This window comes from Cynoglossus semilaevis, chromosome 6 (assembly GCF_000523025.1).
Source record: "Cynoglossus semilaevis isolate Cse_v1.0 chromosome 6, Cse_v1.0, whole genome shotgun sequence".
NCBI classification, from domain to species: Eukaryota; Metazoa; Chordata; class Actinopteri; order Pleuronectiformes; family Cynoglossidae; genus Cynoglossus; species Cynoglossus semilaevis.
The window spans coordinates 14,393,264-14,411,219 of NC_024312.1; the positions used below are offsets into that span (position 1 = coordinate 14,393,264).

Below are 17,956 nucleotides of genomic sequence, written 5' to 3' on the forward strand. Positions count from 1 at the left end.
TACTCCTGGAAGTTTGATCTTTTTTGGTTAATGTATTTTTATTTTTAAAAAATGTTATTAACTGGGGTTGCAAAATTAACAGAGTCAGAAAATAATTTCTGAGTTTTCAGAAATTAATAATCTGTGTATTCAACTTCAGAATTTTTTTTTTTTCATAACAACTACAATTAACCCATCCATAAATGAGAAAGCTAGTTGAGATGCTGGCTCTTGTGATCATTTATGGTAGGACAGTCAAGAGACAAGACTGTCCTACCATGATGATCCAAGAGAGGTCAAATGAAGTGTCTGCATGACTAATAAATACAGCAACAAAACTTAATCATCGTGCATTTAAATTAAGCTGAAAGTATCACGCACATCAAATGAGTCATAACTCTGCGGGAGTTTAGTTCCTTTTTATGGTCTCTCTGATTAGGTGCGCTCAAATGAGTCGATGCAGAATGAGGATTTACAGAGTTCACTCGGTTTTCTTGCCAACCCAAAACGTTTCAATGTGGCAATCACTCGTTCAAAAGCCCTGCTCCTCATTGTTGGAAATCCACACATTCTGGTTAAGGTAAGTGGCGATTTTATCTTACATCCTCAACGGTATTTTTGTTGTTGCTGCTTGGTCGTACAACGGCTTATCGAGTTTCTAAAAAAACAAACAAATTAATATTAATTAATTTCTTTCTAGGATTTGTGCTTCAGGGCTCTGCTGCAGTACTGTTTTATTAACGGAGCGTATCTGGGCTGTGATCCCCCTCCACTGCTAAGAGAATCACAGATGTACGTGAAGCATGACTTGCACATACGTTTTTTTCTATACAGGTTTTGAGAAATACAACTAACAGACAATACAGTAATTGCAATAGAACGGGCCATTTCTAGAGTGTGACAAATGAAAGCAATTTAATCAATATCTACGCAATAACACACTGATGTCATCATTTTAACTGGTTAATATACCTTCTGTGACTGAAAAAAAACTAATAACTAAGGCGTACATGAAATGTAACCTTTTCAGTCTGATATGTACTGTATATAACTCCACTAGATTTGTTTTTTATATAATCTGATTGTTTTTCTCCCACAGAGCTGAAGAGGATGAAAGAAGTAATTGAAGACAGTAATTAACATAAAGTTGGTGTGCTTTCTGTAAAATTTCTCAGGAAATATAAATAAATAAATGTTTGTACTTCACTGTAATGTTTTGGTGGTTGGTTTATCTGGTTGAAATGAAGGTTGTAGAGTAAATTATGGTCTGTTGGAGTGTGTCTGGTAGACAGGTCTGTGTTAATTTGGAGAATTATCCTAAATATTGCTAAAAGAAAATCTAAAATATTTTAATTTATGCTGATGACACATTAACACATCTTCAAAGTCACGTCGCAATTATTCTTTATTTTATCTAAAAATGCGTGTCACCAACAAAATGATTGGCCAACATCTAACCCCTAATCTTAACCATTCTTTTGATTTATCTAGATTTATTAGTCCAACATTATTCATGTGCCGCTGTGCCTCAGGCCACTACATAGATTGTGACTGTGGTTTAGCATACTGAGTCAACCCACAGATGTCTGCAGCAAGTTGTCTGCACACCTCGGTGTGGCTGCGTCTGCCTGCAAGCCTCGGAGACTGGATGTTGCAATTGAGTGCTACTGACAGTCTGCGCAGGACTGTCAGTCCTCCTGGAGCCCAGTAGCATAGAGGGGTGTGGGCTATGTATGGGATGGCTACATTTGAAGGTTTGTGGGGGCAAATGGGAATTCAATGACTGTGAGTAAATGAGTCTCTAATGTGAAGGGAGGAGACAGCTTTCATCTGAGTCCACTATGCAGCACTGGGCCTTTCTCAGACACACAGGTCGTTCTTTAGTCAAGCCCCAGTCTTTGATGTGTCTCAGGTGTTTGTTCTGCTGTCACACTTTTATCCCTGCAGTGGAGTCAAATAGCCCTAAATTAATTTACATGACACTTACTGTGTTTGTGTGCTATTCAGAAAGTGTGTGCATTAATCTGTGGTTCAAAAACCTGCTTTTATAGCAAAATAAACTCTAATTCCGTACATATTTTTTTACCAACAATTTGGTTTGTTGCCCTGTATTTAAACAGCTTGTATTTGAATTGTTGTCTTGGTACTGCTGCTTAGTGTACTTTTATTCTCTGTTATTACGTTGGAAAAAAACAAATTTCTTTGGAAACATTCCTTTTTTTACTGTGTATGCCATACCTCTACATATGGACATAAATCAGAAAATAAGCCCATGTGTATTTGGACATATGATTGGGGGGGATGTTTTAGCAGAACATGGTGGCCAAGTACATTGCACTGCAGGCTGATGTTGTTATTGTTAAAAATGTTAAAAGATTAAGATAGGTAAGTTACTTTTTTTCTTTTTTTTTTTTTGTCGTATCGATGCAAAGTTTTATTTGGCCAAAAATTGTCTCCGTTTGACAGACAGGTGCTCATCCATTCGGAACATTGTCCTTCTCATTAACTGAGGCAGTGGCAGGCCACACATTACCAAGACAGACACCATGTCTACAAGACAGCCATTAGGGCCAACAACAGACCCTTGCTGGGCTCCTGGCAGGGGGAGCTTGTTTAGTCTATGTAGCTATTGTTCTCCCAAATTGGTCTTTGACTCTAATTGCCCAGTTAGTCCCCCTCTTACAGGCTGTGTTCGTCTACTGCTACAACCAGCCTTCACTTATCAGACTGGCTTGGTGAATCTAACGGGGCCCTGGCTGACTTTAAAGTGATACTTCGCTGGAGACACAGCTGATGATGCAGATGGGAGCAGAGCCATTCAGAGTAGGGTTTTACTATGTCTGAAATCATAGGCTGGGTGGGATAGAGACCTCTGATTCATGGGGGGAAAGTTCTGAAAAGGCCTCAAGGCATCAACGCCAGATATACATCTAAATCTGGAGACAGACGGCATGTAAACAAATGCATTGGAGCTGTAATGTAGTTCTGTTGTTAAATTAAGGGACCAAAATACAGGGGACACAAAATGAGACAAATTGGCTTTTTTTATCTGCCTCTGGTCTGCGTCTCAAGACGTGATGCCTAGCCTCATGCAATATGGGGATAATTGTTCCTTCTTTTTCTCTGGTTTGCTGTGCTGCAGCTACACATCTGTCCCTAATCATATCCCTCACTTACTTTGACCATACTTGTGTTTTACGTAATGATGCATGTGTCTACAAATTAAGGACTTGCATCTGGAATTCAGACAATAAAAAATGGACTTATCAGACATACACAGTTACAGAGTAGCTTCACAGACGTTATTAATAAAGTTTCTTCACTGCTCCAATTTCATAGATTCCATGTTGACTTTTTTAAGTAAATTCCAGTTAAGGACTGATGAAAATAAGGGGCTCTGCTGATTTAACAACTAATTAAAAGTTGGAAATACATTAGAGAATGAATAAGACCGTCTGCAAATGTAAGATTTCTTTCCAATGAAATAAATTGTGAAATAGTAATTTCTACATGTTGTTCTAAGCTGATAATGTTGAGTCAACCATTTACTGTACACTGAACCATTTACTATTTTGCAATAATTCCTGGTAACTTGTCATAAATTGTAAAAGTGAAAAAAAAGTGTAAAAGTTAAAAAAAAAAGCAGAATTACATCTCTGTGACACGAGACTCATAAAGTGAAAGCTGCTGTTATGGCCTCCCCCTCCCTTCACGTCACCCACCCTCCTCCTGCCACCCCCCGTCTGCAGCCAACACAAAACAAGCCGTTGTCTCCAAACACATCGTCTCGGTGTCTTTGATAGGTAGTTGATAACAGACTAAAGACTAATGGGACCGGCTGATCTTGCGGTATATAAGGCAGTTGCTGCAGCAGCAGTTTCAGAGTCCTTCAAGGACAGCATAGTCTTCAGACCACAAGCACCCTCAGGAAGAGTCTCAGCTGTCTTCTGGATCCTCCAGAGTTTTTTAAATCGTCATCATGGCATTGATCTTCGCTGCAAGTCTCCTGGTTTTGGTACATTCAGCAGTGGCGTTTGACATGGGTCAGTCAACTCGCTGCGTCGCCATCCCCAACCAAATGAAGGTCTGCAAAGACGTAGGATACTCTGAGATGCGTCTACCTAACTTCTTGGGCCATAGCAATTTGGAACGGGAGGTGGTGCCACGATCAGAAGACTGGAAGCCCTTGTTGCAAACCGGCTGCCACCCTCAAGCTCAGGCCTTCCTCTGCTCTCTGATTGCTCCTGTCTGTCTTGACACGTAAGGATGCTCTCTGGTCTTCTCTACATTCAAATTATTCCTGAAACACATTGTTCCTGTCATAACAATATCATTGACATTTGTCTTCCGTCTTCCTCTCTCAGGTTTATCCAGCCCTGTCGTAGTCTGTGTGTGGCAGTGAGGGACAGCTGTGCTCCCGTGCTCGCCTGCCAAGGTCGCCCATGGCCCGAGGCTCTCAACTGTGACCGTTTCCCTGCTGAGGAGGACATGTGCCTCACTCCTCATGCAAAATTGAATCACTTTGCAAAAGGTAAGAGCCATACAGTTTTTTTTACCATATTTGCAACAATGCAGAGTAATGTGAATGCTGCAGCAGCTGACAACAATTAGAATTAACGCGTTTCTATTATTTCTCTAACTTTCTTTTGTTTCTAATTTTAGACCTTCCTAAACCTGCTTGTCAAAACTGTCCTGCTGTGGAAGAAGCTCCTTCAATGAAAAAAGTCTTGGATGCTTTTTGTCTGCATGACTTCGGTAAGTTTCAAATTTCAGAAAGCTGTGACTTGTTAAAGAAATATACTTTGTGAAGTATGTACACGGATAAAATACTTTTTTTTCTTTCTTAAAGTTATAATTTTTTTTCTGTCCTTTGCAGCTGTTACTGCCAAACTCCATCGTCGACGTCTGTTTTCAGCAGAACCAGAGTTCGAGGTGGAGGGCCGGGTGGAGTTTATCCGCCAGGGACCTCTGCTGCCCTACGACACCCAGCACCTACTCCAACAATGGCTCCTCATTAATCTTCAGTGTGCCAACGCCCTTGTGCGCCCGGGACGGTCTCAGCTCTATGTGCTGACTGGTTCTGTGCAGGCTGATGGCACTCTTGCTCTCACACGTGTCTTCCCTTGGCACAAAAAAGACACAAACATTGCAGTGGCCACTCGTAAGTGGAAGCACCACAGGTGTTGAGCAGAAAGAGAAAAACCTGTGCACTGAATTAAGGCAGAATTTGCCAGGACATCACAAGAAGAACAGTGGACTGGGCCTGACCCATAACTGTCCTGACGAAGGACAGTATTGGACAGTGATGACATGTCCTCAGTAGTTCAGTAGGTCATCACTGTTTCCTCAGCACAAAGTAATGAAATGCACTCGAACCTGTACATAATGTTATTACATGTAAATTGATTGCAGATTCTATTTTCTGAAATATATTAGCGTATTTATGACAACTGTTTTTATGTTGATGACTTGAAAAAGTTGACAATAAAATATCTTGTAAAAAAATATATTTTGTTTTGTGTAAGTGTTAGTACTTTTTTTGTGTGCTTTCATTCAGTGTGGGTGAGTGTTCAAACTGTAGTAGTGTGTTCAGTATGGATTAGCGTGATAGTGATCAACGACTCACTTTACATCTGAATGCATGGTGTGTATAACCAGACTACACAGTTCTACAGCAGATGGCACTGCTCAACAAAAGATGGCATTAACATTTTACAATACTTAATTAAAACAATGAATGTTACAAGGTGAGCCACAATGGGCGTTTAGTCTCGCTGTGAATGTTTGTCTTTAGACATGCTTTCATTTATAAAATTGTTGAACTGCAGTATATTTTCAGTGTTTGCTTACAGCAGGAGTTAAAGTTGAAAAGAAAAACACATTTTAAAAAGTCAAATGTTATTTTTAAACGGTCGCCAAAAGTTATGGTGGTTTTGCTCCTCTGCCCGTGTATATGGTACACGAATACATGTAATAAATGTTTGGAAGAATGAACGACTGTAATGTCGAACCAGCACACTTAAGTTACTGACAAATAACATTAAGACTGGATTCAAATCATCTCCTGTTTGCTCTGACTTTAATATTTATTATCAATTCAGTGGTTTAATTTAGAGGGGAGATGCTCAACTGTGTTTTTTTTTTTACTTCCTAATCACACCGACTGAAGTGAGTCAACATTAACGTTGATTCATTAAAAATTGATTATTTCATTCCATGCAAGTCTACAGTGGTTTTTCCGCCTGGTTGAGTTTTGTCTGCTCAAGGCTGAGTGCATAACTGAGCGAAGCATATGATGTGCATTTGTTACATGTGTTGCCTTTATAAAGTCATATGTTGTGAAGGAAACGTCACCACTGTATGAGTTACTGCTTTGTGCGAGTCACGCTGGCTGCAAAGACTCATCATCTGGTGCTGGATCATAAAAAAGAACAATGAAAACAGGTAAGACCAACTACAGCATATTTTATAGTATTGTGGATTTTTAGGAATGCACAAAGTAATAGTTTTCTTCTCTCCTCAGCTTGGTTTGCAGTTCTTACTCTGCTGTACCTGGAGATTTCCATGAGGGTGGGCACTGCCCCAATCTGTATCTACGGGCAGGCTGGATGTCCTAGTTCTTCCTTGGCAGATTTTTTTGACCGGGTCATACAGCAGTCTTCGAGAATGCATGGCATCTCCAGCAGTCTGCACTCGGAATCTGTGAGTTTATTTCTAAAATTCACTTAATTTTGTGTCATTATCATTTGTTATTCCTGATTAAATTGATACTTCTTGTGTCTCTCCTTTTCTTTGCAGGAGCAGAATTTCCTACCTAGAAGGAACTTCATTGGCAAACGGAAATGCCACACATATTCTATACCAACACCAGATGACAAGGAAAATGCCCAAAGGCTGGGAGTGAGTGGATTTCTTCAGTCCTGGTCATCTCACTAACAGATTTTTTACAGTGCCTGGAATTAAGACATGATTCTCCCTACAGCGAGAACAAATGATCGAAGTGATCCTGAGGCTGCTGGAAGCCTGGAGTGACCCGTTGTCACAGTTCCACCTGAGCATGTCCCCGGATCAGGATCAAGACTTTAACCAGTATGGATCCAACAAAGCACTGGAGATCAGTGACATGCTGCACCAGCTGAGGGAAGGGGTGACAAAAATGGCCGACAAGGTAGAGAACATTTATCATTATTCACCATGATTAATAAATCATCAATATTACAATAAAAACTTTATTTTCTGTATATTTCTGGAACAGAAAGACAGCAGGTCGATGTGTGTGACTGACTCCTGTTTTTATTTGTGACAAATGATGGAAAATTATGCAAAACTGATATTCAAAATTAAGCTTCATACAGTTGGTTGCTTTTAGTTATATTATTTAATGTGATTAATTTGTTAATTTTGACTGTATTTTACTGTTTGTTGCAATTCTAATTTTTTTGAAACTATTATCTTTCACCTTAAAATGTTATGCCCTTTTTTAAGATTATTCTTAACCTTAATTTTTCTTTTTCAGATGAAAATACTCGGAGCACTTGGTAATTCTGTGACTTTCCTGTCACCTGAGAGTTTTGTCCCTGTGTCTGACTTTTCCTTTTACAAGCGAGGAGAACTCAACTCGGTGGACCACCACAACCTGCTCTTCTGCCTCAACAGAGACGCAAACAAAGTCAAAAATTATCTCCGTGTCCTGAAATGCACCACCTTTCCAGGTACAGACTGTTAAAAGCAGTCCATATTATTTATGCATTTACGCTGATGTATTTCTGGGGCAAATGTAGTATTTTTCTGATGTTTAATTGTACTACTCAGCATTGAAAGTAGAAAAATAAATAAAATGTATTTCAAATGCCTTTTTGGTTTGGTCCGTGGTAATATTGAAGGTGGACTCACTGGACCGTACCTTTGATCGCATTCAACATAGTAAGAGTCAGGAGTGAGGAAATCTAATACACGTGAATATTTTATTTACAACTGATAAGAACTCAAATATCTACAAAATCTTCAATTTACAGGACATACATTCAGATGTAAAGATATTCCAACATCAGGACGATGCATCATCTCATGGTTGCTTCCAATTTAAATGACCTTTATCTTACTCAGCATATACTGACCCGAGCATCGCAACAGTGACTAAGTCCTTATCATCTGAGATGTCTTCAGGTTCTTGACCCACATCTATTTTTAACTGGGACACAACAGTGAGATCAAAGGATGATGCTGTGATGATGCTGTGCTGTGTTGTTATTTTGGGGGCAGATGTCTCATTTGCAGTAACAAATGCAGTTAATGAAGTGACTCATTTTTGCACTAAATTTGAATTACATCCAAACACGAATCTTTCCAGGAAAGACTCATCAGTGTAGTCGTCACAACCGTGTTTACTGAAGCCAATGATAAGCAAAAGGATGACACGCCAAGCAGTTGCACACAAGTGCATCCACGAGGCTCTTAAACAGTCGTCTGCTTCATAAAAATATTAATATTGTTAGTTTTCAAATGTACAGAACAATCGAGCAACATATTATCAAAGATCGTCGACTTTTGATTATAATGAAAGTTAGACAGTCCAGTTATTCTCATTCGTCTTTGACGTTCTTGTGCGTTGGCGCTCTTTGTGTTTTTGCGTCACTCTGATTCTTTGATGGTTTCGCATCTTCTTCTGTCAGTCCATGCACCATGAGCTCATCCATTGGAGAACAGGCATTTTGAACTTCTTTCTCCTTACAGTTTCTCCACTTCATGCGACGGTTCTGGAACCAGATCTTTACCTGAGGAGAAAATAACATTTTTATTGTGGAATTACAGACGGACTTTAGCAACGCAACGAAAAGTTACCCTATAACCCTATACCCTAACCCTATAACACACAAGTCTACATCTGTTTTAGCACCACAAGCTTTTCTTTTTTTTTATCCACTCCAGTAGTAGACCACAGTTGTTGGTCCTTCTCCTTATTTTCCGTCATCTAATGCTTTTTTCTTTTCATTCTCCCTTCGTCTTCTTGCATCTTCCTTCTCGACCTCTTGACTGCTCCCTTAAGGGGTCCCCATGGTGGATCATTTGCCCCCATCTGTCCCTATTCCCTCCCTCCTCTACTGTTACACCAACCAACTCAGTGTCCTCTTTAAAAACATCCATAAATTTTCTCTGCAGTCTTCTTCTCTTCATTGCCCATCAACTCCAACATCCTTTGTCCAATAAGTTGTGGGTCCCCAAGTACCTTATTATCATGTAAAGATTATCTAAAAGTAATAGTTGTAATTCTGTCTTTTTTTTCGTTTCTCAGTAATTTCCTGGGGGTGGTACGTATGATCATAATCGTTGCTCAGTTAGACTGCTGTAGATAATCGTGAAGAAAATTAGATTTTCCTCAACCCATTTATTAGATTTAAATTGTGGAAATAAACATTGTCATATTGCTCATGAAGGCAACTTTTGTCTTAATGTAAAAAACAGACAGATATTTATTGGTCAACAATGTACATAGTCCTCTGTTGCAGTACCTGTGATTCCTTGAGGCTGAGATCTGCTGCCAACTTGTTCCGGTCCGTCTTGCTAATGTACTTCTGTCTTCGAAAAGTTCTCTCTAGCTCTTTGCGCTGCTCCTCTGAGAAAACGGCCCTCCTTAGAATCCCTCGACGAACTTTAGGACTTCCATCGGCAGACCACACACGCATACTTGCTCCCTCTTGAGGATAAATGGGGAAAATTGAAAAACAACAGTTATTTCATTTTTTGATCATTAGGTTGTAACTCTTTAGCAAAAGTATTTCATTGATCATAGTCAGTGAAGCACCAAAAAGTATTTTTTAATCTGACCATAATTTTTTTTAAATTTAAAATCCTTGTGTCTGTAGGCGATGTATAGATTTCTTTGGGTTTATAAATTGAACACATGTAGTTCCTGAAAAATATGACTTTTCTTTTTTGGATTCATTTTAAATGATCCCCATTCATTAGTTCATATAATTCTGATAAACAAGTTCACAATGTGATTCGACCTACAGTCATTTTCTCCTCATGCCCGTTTCTTTCGCCAGATTTCAAACCTGCTTCCTGTTTTGTCACACTTTCTTTATCAGTCACTTTTCAATTCCCGCATCCTGTTTGCACAATTTAACAAACTGGGGGTGACTAAAGAGAATAGAAAAGCCATTTTATCTGAGAAAAAGAGAATTTGGTGACCTGTGAGGAGCAATCCCACGCTGCTTCACTCACAGGTGCACGCACAACAAAAGTCAAGTGGAACAATTTATCCCATCTATTCAACGTTGCCTTTTTAATCTGTACGACAAATCTGCACATAGACCACCTCTGGGGAGCACATAAGTGGTTTGGACATGCTTCTCACCGCTCTAATGGGACTGAAAGGCTCTCACTTAAATAGCTGATTACCAGGTCATTCCTGGGCAACGTGTGTGTCTACCCTAGTGGGCCAACTATAGAGCCATGTGGCACACCGACAATAGAGCGCTTCAATGGAAATGCCATTACTCCATGGCTCAGTGGCCCAAACACTAAATCTTTTCACTTGCAGGTATGAAGCAAGTTTGTATGTGAAGATGAGCTCGAATAAGTCTATAAAAGTCACTCCCATTGAATGCTTTATGTCCTAGTCAAGAGGTCTCCAATGGGCAGGAATGAGAGTTGAAGGACAGGAGAAAGAAGGTGGGGGGGTGGAGAGGGGGTCAGTGAAGCAAACCCTTTAGCCACACAATGGCTGGGGGATGTTCCTGGCCCAACCCTCCTCTGCCGAGGAATGGGCTAGTTTTTTGTGCTTGGCGGAGTTCATTGCTGCAGTGAAAAATTGCAGTGGGGTCGCGTGTGGATGGTGGAGTGAATGTGCCAATTGGTCACGGCCAGACTTGGCTTTGTTCTGTTGCTGGGCACTGTGGGAAAGTGTCAACCTACTGGGAGAACTGCAGAGACCTGTGGGATGAGGGTCTCGTGATTTGCGCTATTTTCCTCCTCGGGTGAGCAGTAGTTGAGGATGCAGTAACTAATAACTTCCATTTACTTTAAAACAATTCAGATACCAGGCTAAGTACTATTGTATTACAGCATAGTGCTGTTTAAATGATGTGCACTAATCTGTAATTCCAAATCACAAAGTATGTGTAGTTTAAAACCTATAAGGCAGTGTCTGATATTTTGACATTTTTTGAAATTGTTCATCGTCCTCTTAGTTGTTTAGAGAAGACAGAACTATGAAAAAAATGGGTCACCAGTAATCTGCACCTGGTAAATATAATCTTAATATGACAGAAGACAAGATGATTATTAGCTCTGCATATTTATGATAGTAAAAGACTGTGTTTGCAAGTGCAAAATAGGGGGCCCCTAGGGACTAAAAAGCCACGCAACCCACCCTCCTCTCAACCCTGAAAAGCGGTGAATGGTCATGAATAGAGCTGTGCAGAGTTGAGGGGAGAATTAGCTCTTCACTATTGCATCAGTAATTAGCTGTGAAGAGTTTAGGAGACCCCGTGATGGTCATTCTTAGAGAGTAGCTGAGGCATTGCTGTTGAGGCATAAAACACTTACTGGAGAAGACAGGAGGGGGGCTGGACCCACCGCAGCATGCCAGCAGATACGGTGGGCTTCGTAGGAAAACACTGCCGATCATACCTGTGAGGAACAGAGAGGCCGAGTCAAACAGGGACGCAGACACACCAGGTGTAGGTTCAACAGATGACTCCCATGTCTGACATTGTGACTTGTATTTTTTTTAAATACAAAAATTGCTTTATCTCCTTATCTAATTAAAACATTTTGTCTAGTAATTTTTTTACTGACTACAAAAAATGATAAATAAACAAGAAACTAATAGACCAGAAATGATTTCAACAATATGAACTTTAGAAATGAGAGGATCAGGAAAGGAAGAAAGCATGTGTCACAAAATGTAGAACAAAATTTGGGTTTTTTGATCATCATGAAAAATTATTAAAAATGGTGATAATTAAATGATCAGATTGGTTGTTTAATTTAAAAAAACTCAATTAAAATGAGTTCAATTGAATATTTTGTCTCCACTTAATATGACTATAAAGTCTAACATCACAAACTGGAGTATAATCAGTTTCTGAGGTATTTGTATGTAATAATTACTATTCTTATATAGTATTATTCATATTATATATATATATAGAAATATAATCTAATTTTACAATTTGAACCAATGTTTTTGCTTAAGAGATTTAACTATTTTTAGCTAACGGTTTTGCTATAACTTTTTAAAAATTCATATTTAAAAGTTCCAATATGATGTGTATAATTTTCATAACAGAAAATAATTATGTTAGTGTTAACGGATTTTGTGAAAAATGTTAAAAAAAAATCCATAATCAAACACAACAGTTATTTTATATAATATAAAACTGAAAAGAGAAAAAATATAAAATAGCTATTAAATGTTATATTATTTGTCAGATTTACTATTTTCTTATAAATATTCATCTTACCTGAGTGAGGCAGTACATGTCCTCCCAAATCTTTCACCTGTTGTGGACTCAGGGCCGGACACTGGTAGAGCCCATGCTCCGAGGCCCAGGTTCTTCTGGGATGTTCACTCACTGCTCGTCTCAGGTGGGCTGCATGAGAATTAGCCGTAGACGCCTGGAGCAGATTGTCGATCAGGAAACTTTTTCCTGAGCTGCCGAATCCTGGTAGAGCAGGAGGAGAACTGGGCACATTCCTCCTGGTGCAGCTCTGAACGGAAACCATCCTGTTCCACGCCGTGATCCGAACACTTGTGTTTTCTTCCTTCGGCAGTCAAGGCTCGGTGACACCAAACTGTCCTTTAATCCCTTCACGAGTGACCAGGCCAACTTCATTAAAGTCTGAAGAAAACAAAAAGTTTTCCACTCTTCCTCCTTTGGGCCTGCACTTAGCAGCTGGACTGTGCTGTGATTGGCCGAGAGGCTCTAATGTGCTTCTCAATTCAGATAAGGCTGGGGTCTTTTTTTAGAGTGGCAGAAGGTGGGCCCGGCTCATTCATTATGTCAACTAGCCTATTAAATGATAGACACCAGAAACAATGAACTGCTGGCCTTAGTTTGCAGAGGACCAAACGTGCAGTCTTAGCACTGACTCTTCACTTCTTCTTCACTTAGAGTAATCTACTATAATAGAAATTTATCAGCATTTTTTTTGACAATATTACTTAAATGTTTACAAGATAATTTCAATTAAATTAAATCATAAAAATATTAACTATATTGTAGAAATTGTGTTTACCTCTATTTTCTTTAAGAATATAAAATATAAACCTTCTCTATACTAAACTTCATAAAACACCTTAAATTCACATCTTTTTTTTCAATTTCTTTGAACAAACCAAAGCAAGATTTTACATTTGAGGATAAATATATTTCACTGAACTGTGTTGTGTTGTCAGCCAGCAGGTGTTGATGCCCTTTTTTTTTTTTTTTTCATTTCAAATTTGTTCAGTAGCGCGTGTGCTGTTTACTCGAGGATAACAACTTCAAAATAAATATCCTGCTGCTATGGTACAAGCACATCCAATGTGAGACTTGTGTAACCTTTCACACTGCAACTAATGATCTTCAACTTTATAATGGAGAGCGCAACAAGAGGGGTGACAGAGCTGGAGTTTGGGCACAGTAAACAGGCATAGCCGCGCTGGCCGGGGGTGCGGGGAGCCGCAGCGTGTGCGTGTGGATACCTCATGCTGAGCATGGAAATTGGCCCAGACAGCTCAGCCTATTGTGTGATCGCCAGGAAGCCAAAGGTTGCTTGTAATCAAATTTGTGTTTTTATTCCTAAGACTGGTGGAGAAGGCACAGCACTCTGTCACATGATGAGTGTTAGCAAGTCTGTGTTCAAGTGTGTTTGTGTGGCTGCGGTGTGTGTCAACATGATCCATATGGACCAGTGACGGATCTCAAAGGTCTGTTATGGGAAACAAAAATGAGTGAAAACCTTTTCACACTTCTGTTTTACAACAGCTACATCTGTGTGTGTTTTAAAGGCGTCCTGTATGTACCACCAATACAAATCCTTTATTTTTTCATATATTTCACAACAATAGTTTTTAGTAGCCTTTGAGTCAAAAGCAAATTATAACAATTATCTTTCTTGTCCAAAAAAAAGAAAAGAAAAAAACTAAAATAGGGCAAATGGATTAAAGTGCATATTTCTGTTAGTGACATGTAAGTAACACACATTTAAAAACCTCTTCTACGTTTGTACTGTCATTAAGATGCACCTCTTCTTAATTAGACAAAAATTTCAATAGCGCTCTCCAGGGGACAGCGGTATAATTAAGCTATTCCCAAACACTAGGTCTTGGAAACTCTTTAAAGCAAGTTCATGTGAATGTATTTGATGTCCATGTCGCTTTTTTTTTTTTTTAAGAAATGGAGGGAAAAACAGGCCCTTTTATTCACGCTCTCCACAATGGTCATGTTGAAAGCTCACACTCAGCTGAAGGCCTGAGATCCCTTTTCTCTCTCACTCTCTCTCTCTCTTTTAACCCCACTAAAGTGCTTAAAAAGATACCGGCCCATTGCACACGCAATTGATATTCCACCGCTCGAACTTAATATCGTGAATGGAGGGCCAGGCTCTATGAATCAGGAAGACAATGCGCTTAGCTTAGCAGCAAACTGGCACTTTGTGTGCAGTGTCTGTGGCCCACAGGAGGAAGTTTCTAATGTGAGCCTCACAATTGTGTGTCTATAGAGTTCTAATGAGCTCCTCTGTGCTGAGTGAATGGCTGCCGGCCATTCACCACCAGGGCCCAATGAGGCAGCTCATTGCACACATTCACAATGGGATGCATTGGAGGAATGGGAGTTGCTTTGTGGAGCAACCGCACAGCACGGTCAGTCTATAAAAGATCAGCCAGGACAAAACCAAATGGCCTTTAAGAGTAGGTTCATGTCGGACAAGAACAAGATATCAAAGATATCTGGAGATATACTGTAGATTAAATTTCTTCTTTTTCTTAGCAGAAATACATGTTAATTACAAGTCAGTAAATGCTTCAAATACATTTACTGCAAAATATTAACTGTATTTGTATTAATTATATCTGACAATTTTATTATAAAAATGTTTGTGTCTAATCATGAGGCAGCCATGTTGGATCAACATGGTTTCCTCAGAGACAAATAGCTTTTCTAGTGATGACATTCTGAAAGATAACATAATATTAATATATTAACCGGTTTTTAGTGATCACTTTCTTAATGATACATTTCTACTATTCATGGCTGTGGATAGGAATGGTATAGTTTTAAAAATCAATCACAAAAACTTTACCACTTTACCAGTACTTGTTTCTTCATTTTATGCAATGTACCTTTAAATTAATTTCCAGAAATGTAACAGTTATCTTCACATTACACATTACATCACATACATTATACTCACTATGAATTAATCAGATGGCCTCAACTGGTCCGCAGGGGGCGTGCGGAGATATTGCAGGCCGTTGTAACCTGTGAAGACAGTAAACAGATTTTATTATTATTTACTTGTTGTAAGTGTAATAAGTTTTTGTTTGGAAGACATGGAGGACCCTGTAAAGTCCTAGAGTGACACTCTCTGTCTGATCTCAGTACTACCGCTCTCAGACTCAGAGGGTGTAATTCAATATCATGAACACAAGATGGCAATAAGAGAACTAAAGAAAAAAATACGTAGCGCTTGATCGGTTTCAGCATCAACGCAATTAATAATTATGAAAATGTAGCTTAACTTATTGGCTGCATTTACATATGAACATTTACTTTGTACATTTAATTTTTATATTTCGGTTTGATCTCTCTGTTTCTGTTACCAGGGAACCAGCGATATTAAACAGACCTGTGCAACAAAATTGATCCCAGGAGGGTACTTTAAGATCAGACCAGATACAGTATGTATTTTTTATCTTCAATTCACTGTAACCCTGGTGCAGCTACGGTGAAATCGATTTCCTCTGGCTCTGTAGTTGGTCCGTATGTGGCCATTACCGTCCTGAGAGAATATCTCCACAAAGACTTGTAATTTATCATCCGTCTGGATCCTGAAATGAGATGAACAGAAGGACTTCCACTGTCTCTCTGCCTTTGCCTGGAGATATGTCTGATAAAGTACACACACACACACACACACACAGCATGTGTAGTTCATAGCTTTATTGACTCTTATTTCCTGATGGACACTTTAAGAAAATACAACCTGAAAGTCATTACATTCCCTCTGGCTGGATCCAAAATGGAACCTTTTATTTTGAAGGATTAGTGCAGCCTTTTACTCTCTTCTCCGTCTCTTCTCCAGTCAGTCTTCAGTCCAGAGAGAGGCAGTCTTTGTTGTTTTGACAATAGGGACTCATTCGATGTGTGTGCATATGTAGCGCCCTCTGTACTGTAGAAACACAAAGTGCTCGTTTGCTAAAACACAGCCCTAGGAAGCATGTTTTGTTTTTATGATGCCATTGGTGGGACAAGTGAGAAAAAAAGACAGATTTATATTTCAAACAGAACGGTGTTAATGTGGTGCACTCAGCATTGACCTGTGACCACACAGTAACTCATATCCACCGGCCTTGACACGTCAGCCAATAGAGGAGCAGCAACACGGCCTTGTTATCCTGACATTGGAACTGCAGGAAATACAGCGGATTCAGATGAAATATTGTTCTGTGGTATTGAGCGGGGCGGCTGGGAGTATTCATCCTAGGACTAATTAAATATGCAGGATACAAATATATACTGTGTACTAGTGATTCTTAACTATAGGTCTGTGGCCCAATCTTGAGATGCTGGTCCACATAGAAGGCTGCCACAAATTTTCAGTTTTTCATCTATGAGCCACTGGACTGAATATGTTACCAACTGAAGACACCAGAGATATGTTATCCATTAGAATGGAATATCTACAGTGGGTATAATTTAGCAGCGAAAAAACCTAATGTTTGTTTATATTTTTATTAAAACCACCTGCTGAAAAAAACCCAAATAATATTTATTGTTGGACATCTTAACAATCACACAGGTGAAATCAAGTCCTTGCCTTCACATCGTCACTACCCCCACCCACCTCTGATTTTTGTATTTGTGGACGGAGAAGACAGATGGTTTGAAGTAGCCGTAAATGAGGCCAACCGCCTCAAACTGGAACAACTGTTCTGAACAGAAAAGAGCTGACTTATCAGCTGCCTGCTCAGAGCAGCTTCATCCACAATGGCCAGTGTGATTCATGAGGCTCCAGACCACGGCTGTGACCTCATTAATTGGAACACAGCGAGAGGTGTGAAAGGCTGCTGAACGTCAGGTACTCTAGGTCCGTAGAACATCAGGGCAGTATTGTCTCCAGGACCAGGAAATTATTACATTTCATTTTTTTCTTGAAGTAATTATTCAGGGTTTTACTAGGGTCAAGTCAAACGTTTTAAAGAAAGATGTCCTATTTTAACTCTAACATTCACTGTCAACTTCTGAAGATCGAACAACCTTTGCCTTCTTGTAAATGTGCTTTGCGTGTGAATATGCTTTGTGTGTGTATAAATATATATACTGTATTTCTCCCTTCAGTGTAATATTTAACTTCCACCCCGCAGTACCGCAATTAAACCGCAGGCGTCGCTGACTTCCGTTGAAGACCTCTGGTTTCGACCGTTCCTGTACAAAAGTGACCTGTAATATTGCTCTTTAATATTACGGTGGTCACTGTCACTGTTTATGTGTTATTGTTTGGATATGCGGGTAACTGTGTAAATAAACGTCTTTTGTTGACTAATATCTTCTTTAAACACAAAATAAATGAAAAACTAAGAATAAAACCCCCGGTGCTCTACATAGAAGCCCTGGGGGGGAAATGTGTAACTTTGTTTTTTTCGTAATTTTGTCCCTAGTCGTGTGCTCATAGTTAATATATTTAAATAATATTTTCTGTCCAAACCAATTTCTCGCATCTCGTCCTCGGAGAAATATGTGACACAATTATCGTTATAATTTAC

At 39.4% G+C, this 17,956-nt stretch overlaps 4 protein-coding genes across 4 annotated transcripts in view; 3 read left to right on the forward strand and 1 right to left on the reverse strand.

Annotated features, from left to right (window-relative positions):
* The window catches only part of LOC103380346 (Mov10 like RNA helicase 1), a 38,329-nt gene extending 37,144 nt beyond the window's left edge, over positions 1-1,185 (forward strand). The window contains 3 exon segments of the mRNA XM_025056178.1: positions 419-559; positions 680-771; positions 1,079-1,185. Coding sequence (XP_024911946.1) covers positions 419-559; positions 680-771; positions 1,079-1,106 — 261 coding nt within the window. The 3' untranslated portion in view covers positions 1,107-1,185.
* Positions 1,186-3,680: 2,495 nt separating this feature from the next.
* Positions 3,681-5,395, forward strand: szl (sizzled). The gene is made up of 4 exons (XM_008312273.2): positions 3,681-4,239; positions 4,344-4,510; positions 4,642-4,734; positions 4,856-5,395. Exons 1-4 carry the CDS (start codon positions 3,959-3,961, stop codon positions 5,164-5,166), a joined length of 852 nt encoding a protein of 283 aa, XP_008310495.1. The 5' UTR covers positions 3,681-3,958; the 3' UTR covers positions 5,167-5,395.
* A 341-nt stretch (positions 5,396-5,736) lies between these two features.
* On the forward strand, positions 5,737-7,729 carry LOC103380354 (prolactin-like). Its single transcript, XM_025056354.1, has 5 exons — positions 5,737-5,742; positions 6,424-6,681; positions 6,778-6,879; positions 6,962-7,147; positions 7,496-7,729. The coding sequence occupies exons 1-5, from the start codon at positions 5,737-5,739 to the stop codon at positions 7,703-7,705; spliced, it is 762 nt and encodes a 253-aa protein (XP_024912122.1). The 3' UTR covers positions 7,706-7,729.
* A 76-nt stretch (positions 7,730-7,805) lies between these two features.
* dbx2 (developing brain homeobox 2) lies at positions 7,806-12,976 on the reverse strand. Its single transcript, XM_008312281.3, has 4 exons — positions 12,450-12,976; positions 11,530-11,613; positions 9,489-9,673; positions 7,806-8,753 (listed from the first exon to the last, which is right to left on the reverse strand). The coding sequence occupies exons 1-4, from the start codon at positions 12,709-12,711 to the stop codon at positions 8,562-8,564; spliced, it is 723 nt and encodes a 240-aa protein (XP_008310503.1). The 5' UTR covers positions 12,712-12,976; the 3' UTR covers positions 7,806-8,561.
* Between the last annotated feature and the right edge of the window lie 4,980 nt (positions 12,977-17,956).

Coding starts and splice junctions, on each gene's coding strand:
- szl (XM_008312273.2), top strand. CDS start 3,959: ATGGCATTGATCTTCGCTGCAAGTCTCCTGGTTTTGGTACATTCAGCA. Junction 4,240..4,343: donor GCTCCTGTCTGTCTTGACAC/GTAAGGATGCTC, acceptor TTCCTCTCTCAG/GTTTATCCAGCCCTGTCGTA. Junction 4,735..4,855: donor TTTTTGTCTGCATGACTTCG/GTAAGTTTCAAA, acceptor TGTCCTTTGCAG/CTGTTACTGCCAAACTCCAT.
- LOC103380354 (XM_025056354.1), top strand. Junction 6,682..6,777: donor GCAGTCTGCACTCGGAATCT/GTGAGTTTATTT, acceptor TTTTCTTTGCAG/GAGCAGAATTTCCTACCTAG. Junction 6,880..6,961: donor AAAATGCCCAAAGGCTGGGA/GTGAGTGGATTT, acceptor TTCTCCCTACAG/CGAGAACAAATGATCGAAGT.
- dbx2 (XM_008312281.3), bottom strand. CDS start 12,711: ATGGTTTCCGTTCAGAGCTGCACCAGGAGGAATGTGCCCAGTTCTCCT. Junction 11,614..12,449: donor ACATGTACTGCCTCACTCAG/GTAAGATGAATA, acceptor TGTTCCTCACAG/GTATGATCGGCAGTGTTTTC. Junction 9,674..11,529: donor CCCCCCTCCTGTCTTCTCCA/GTAAGTGTTTTA, acceptor TTTATCCTCAAG/AGGGAGCAAGTATGCGTGTG.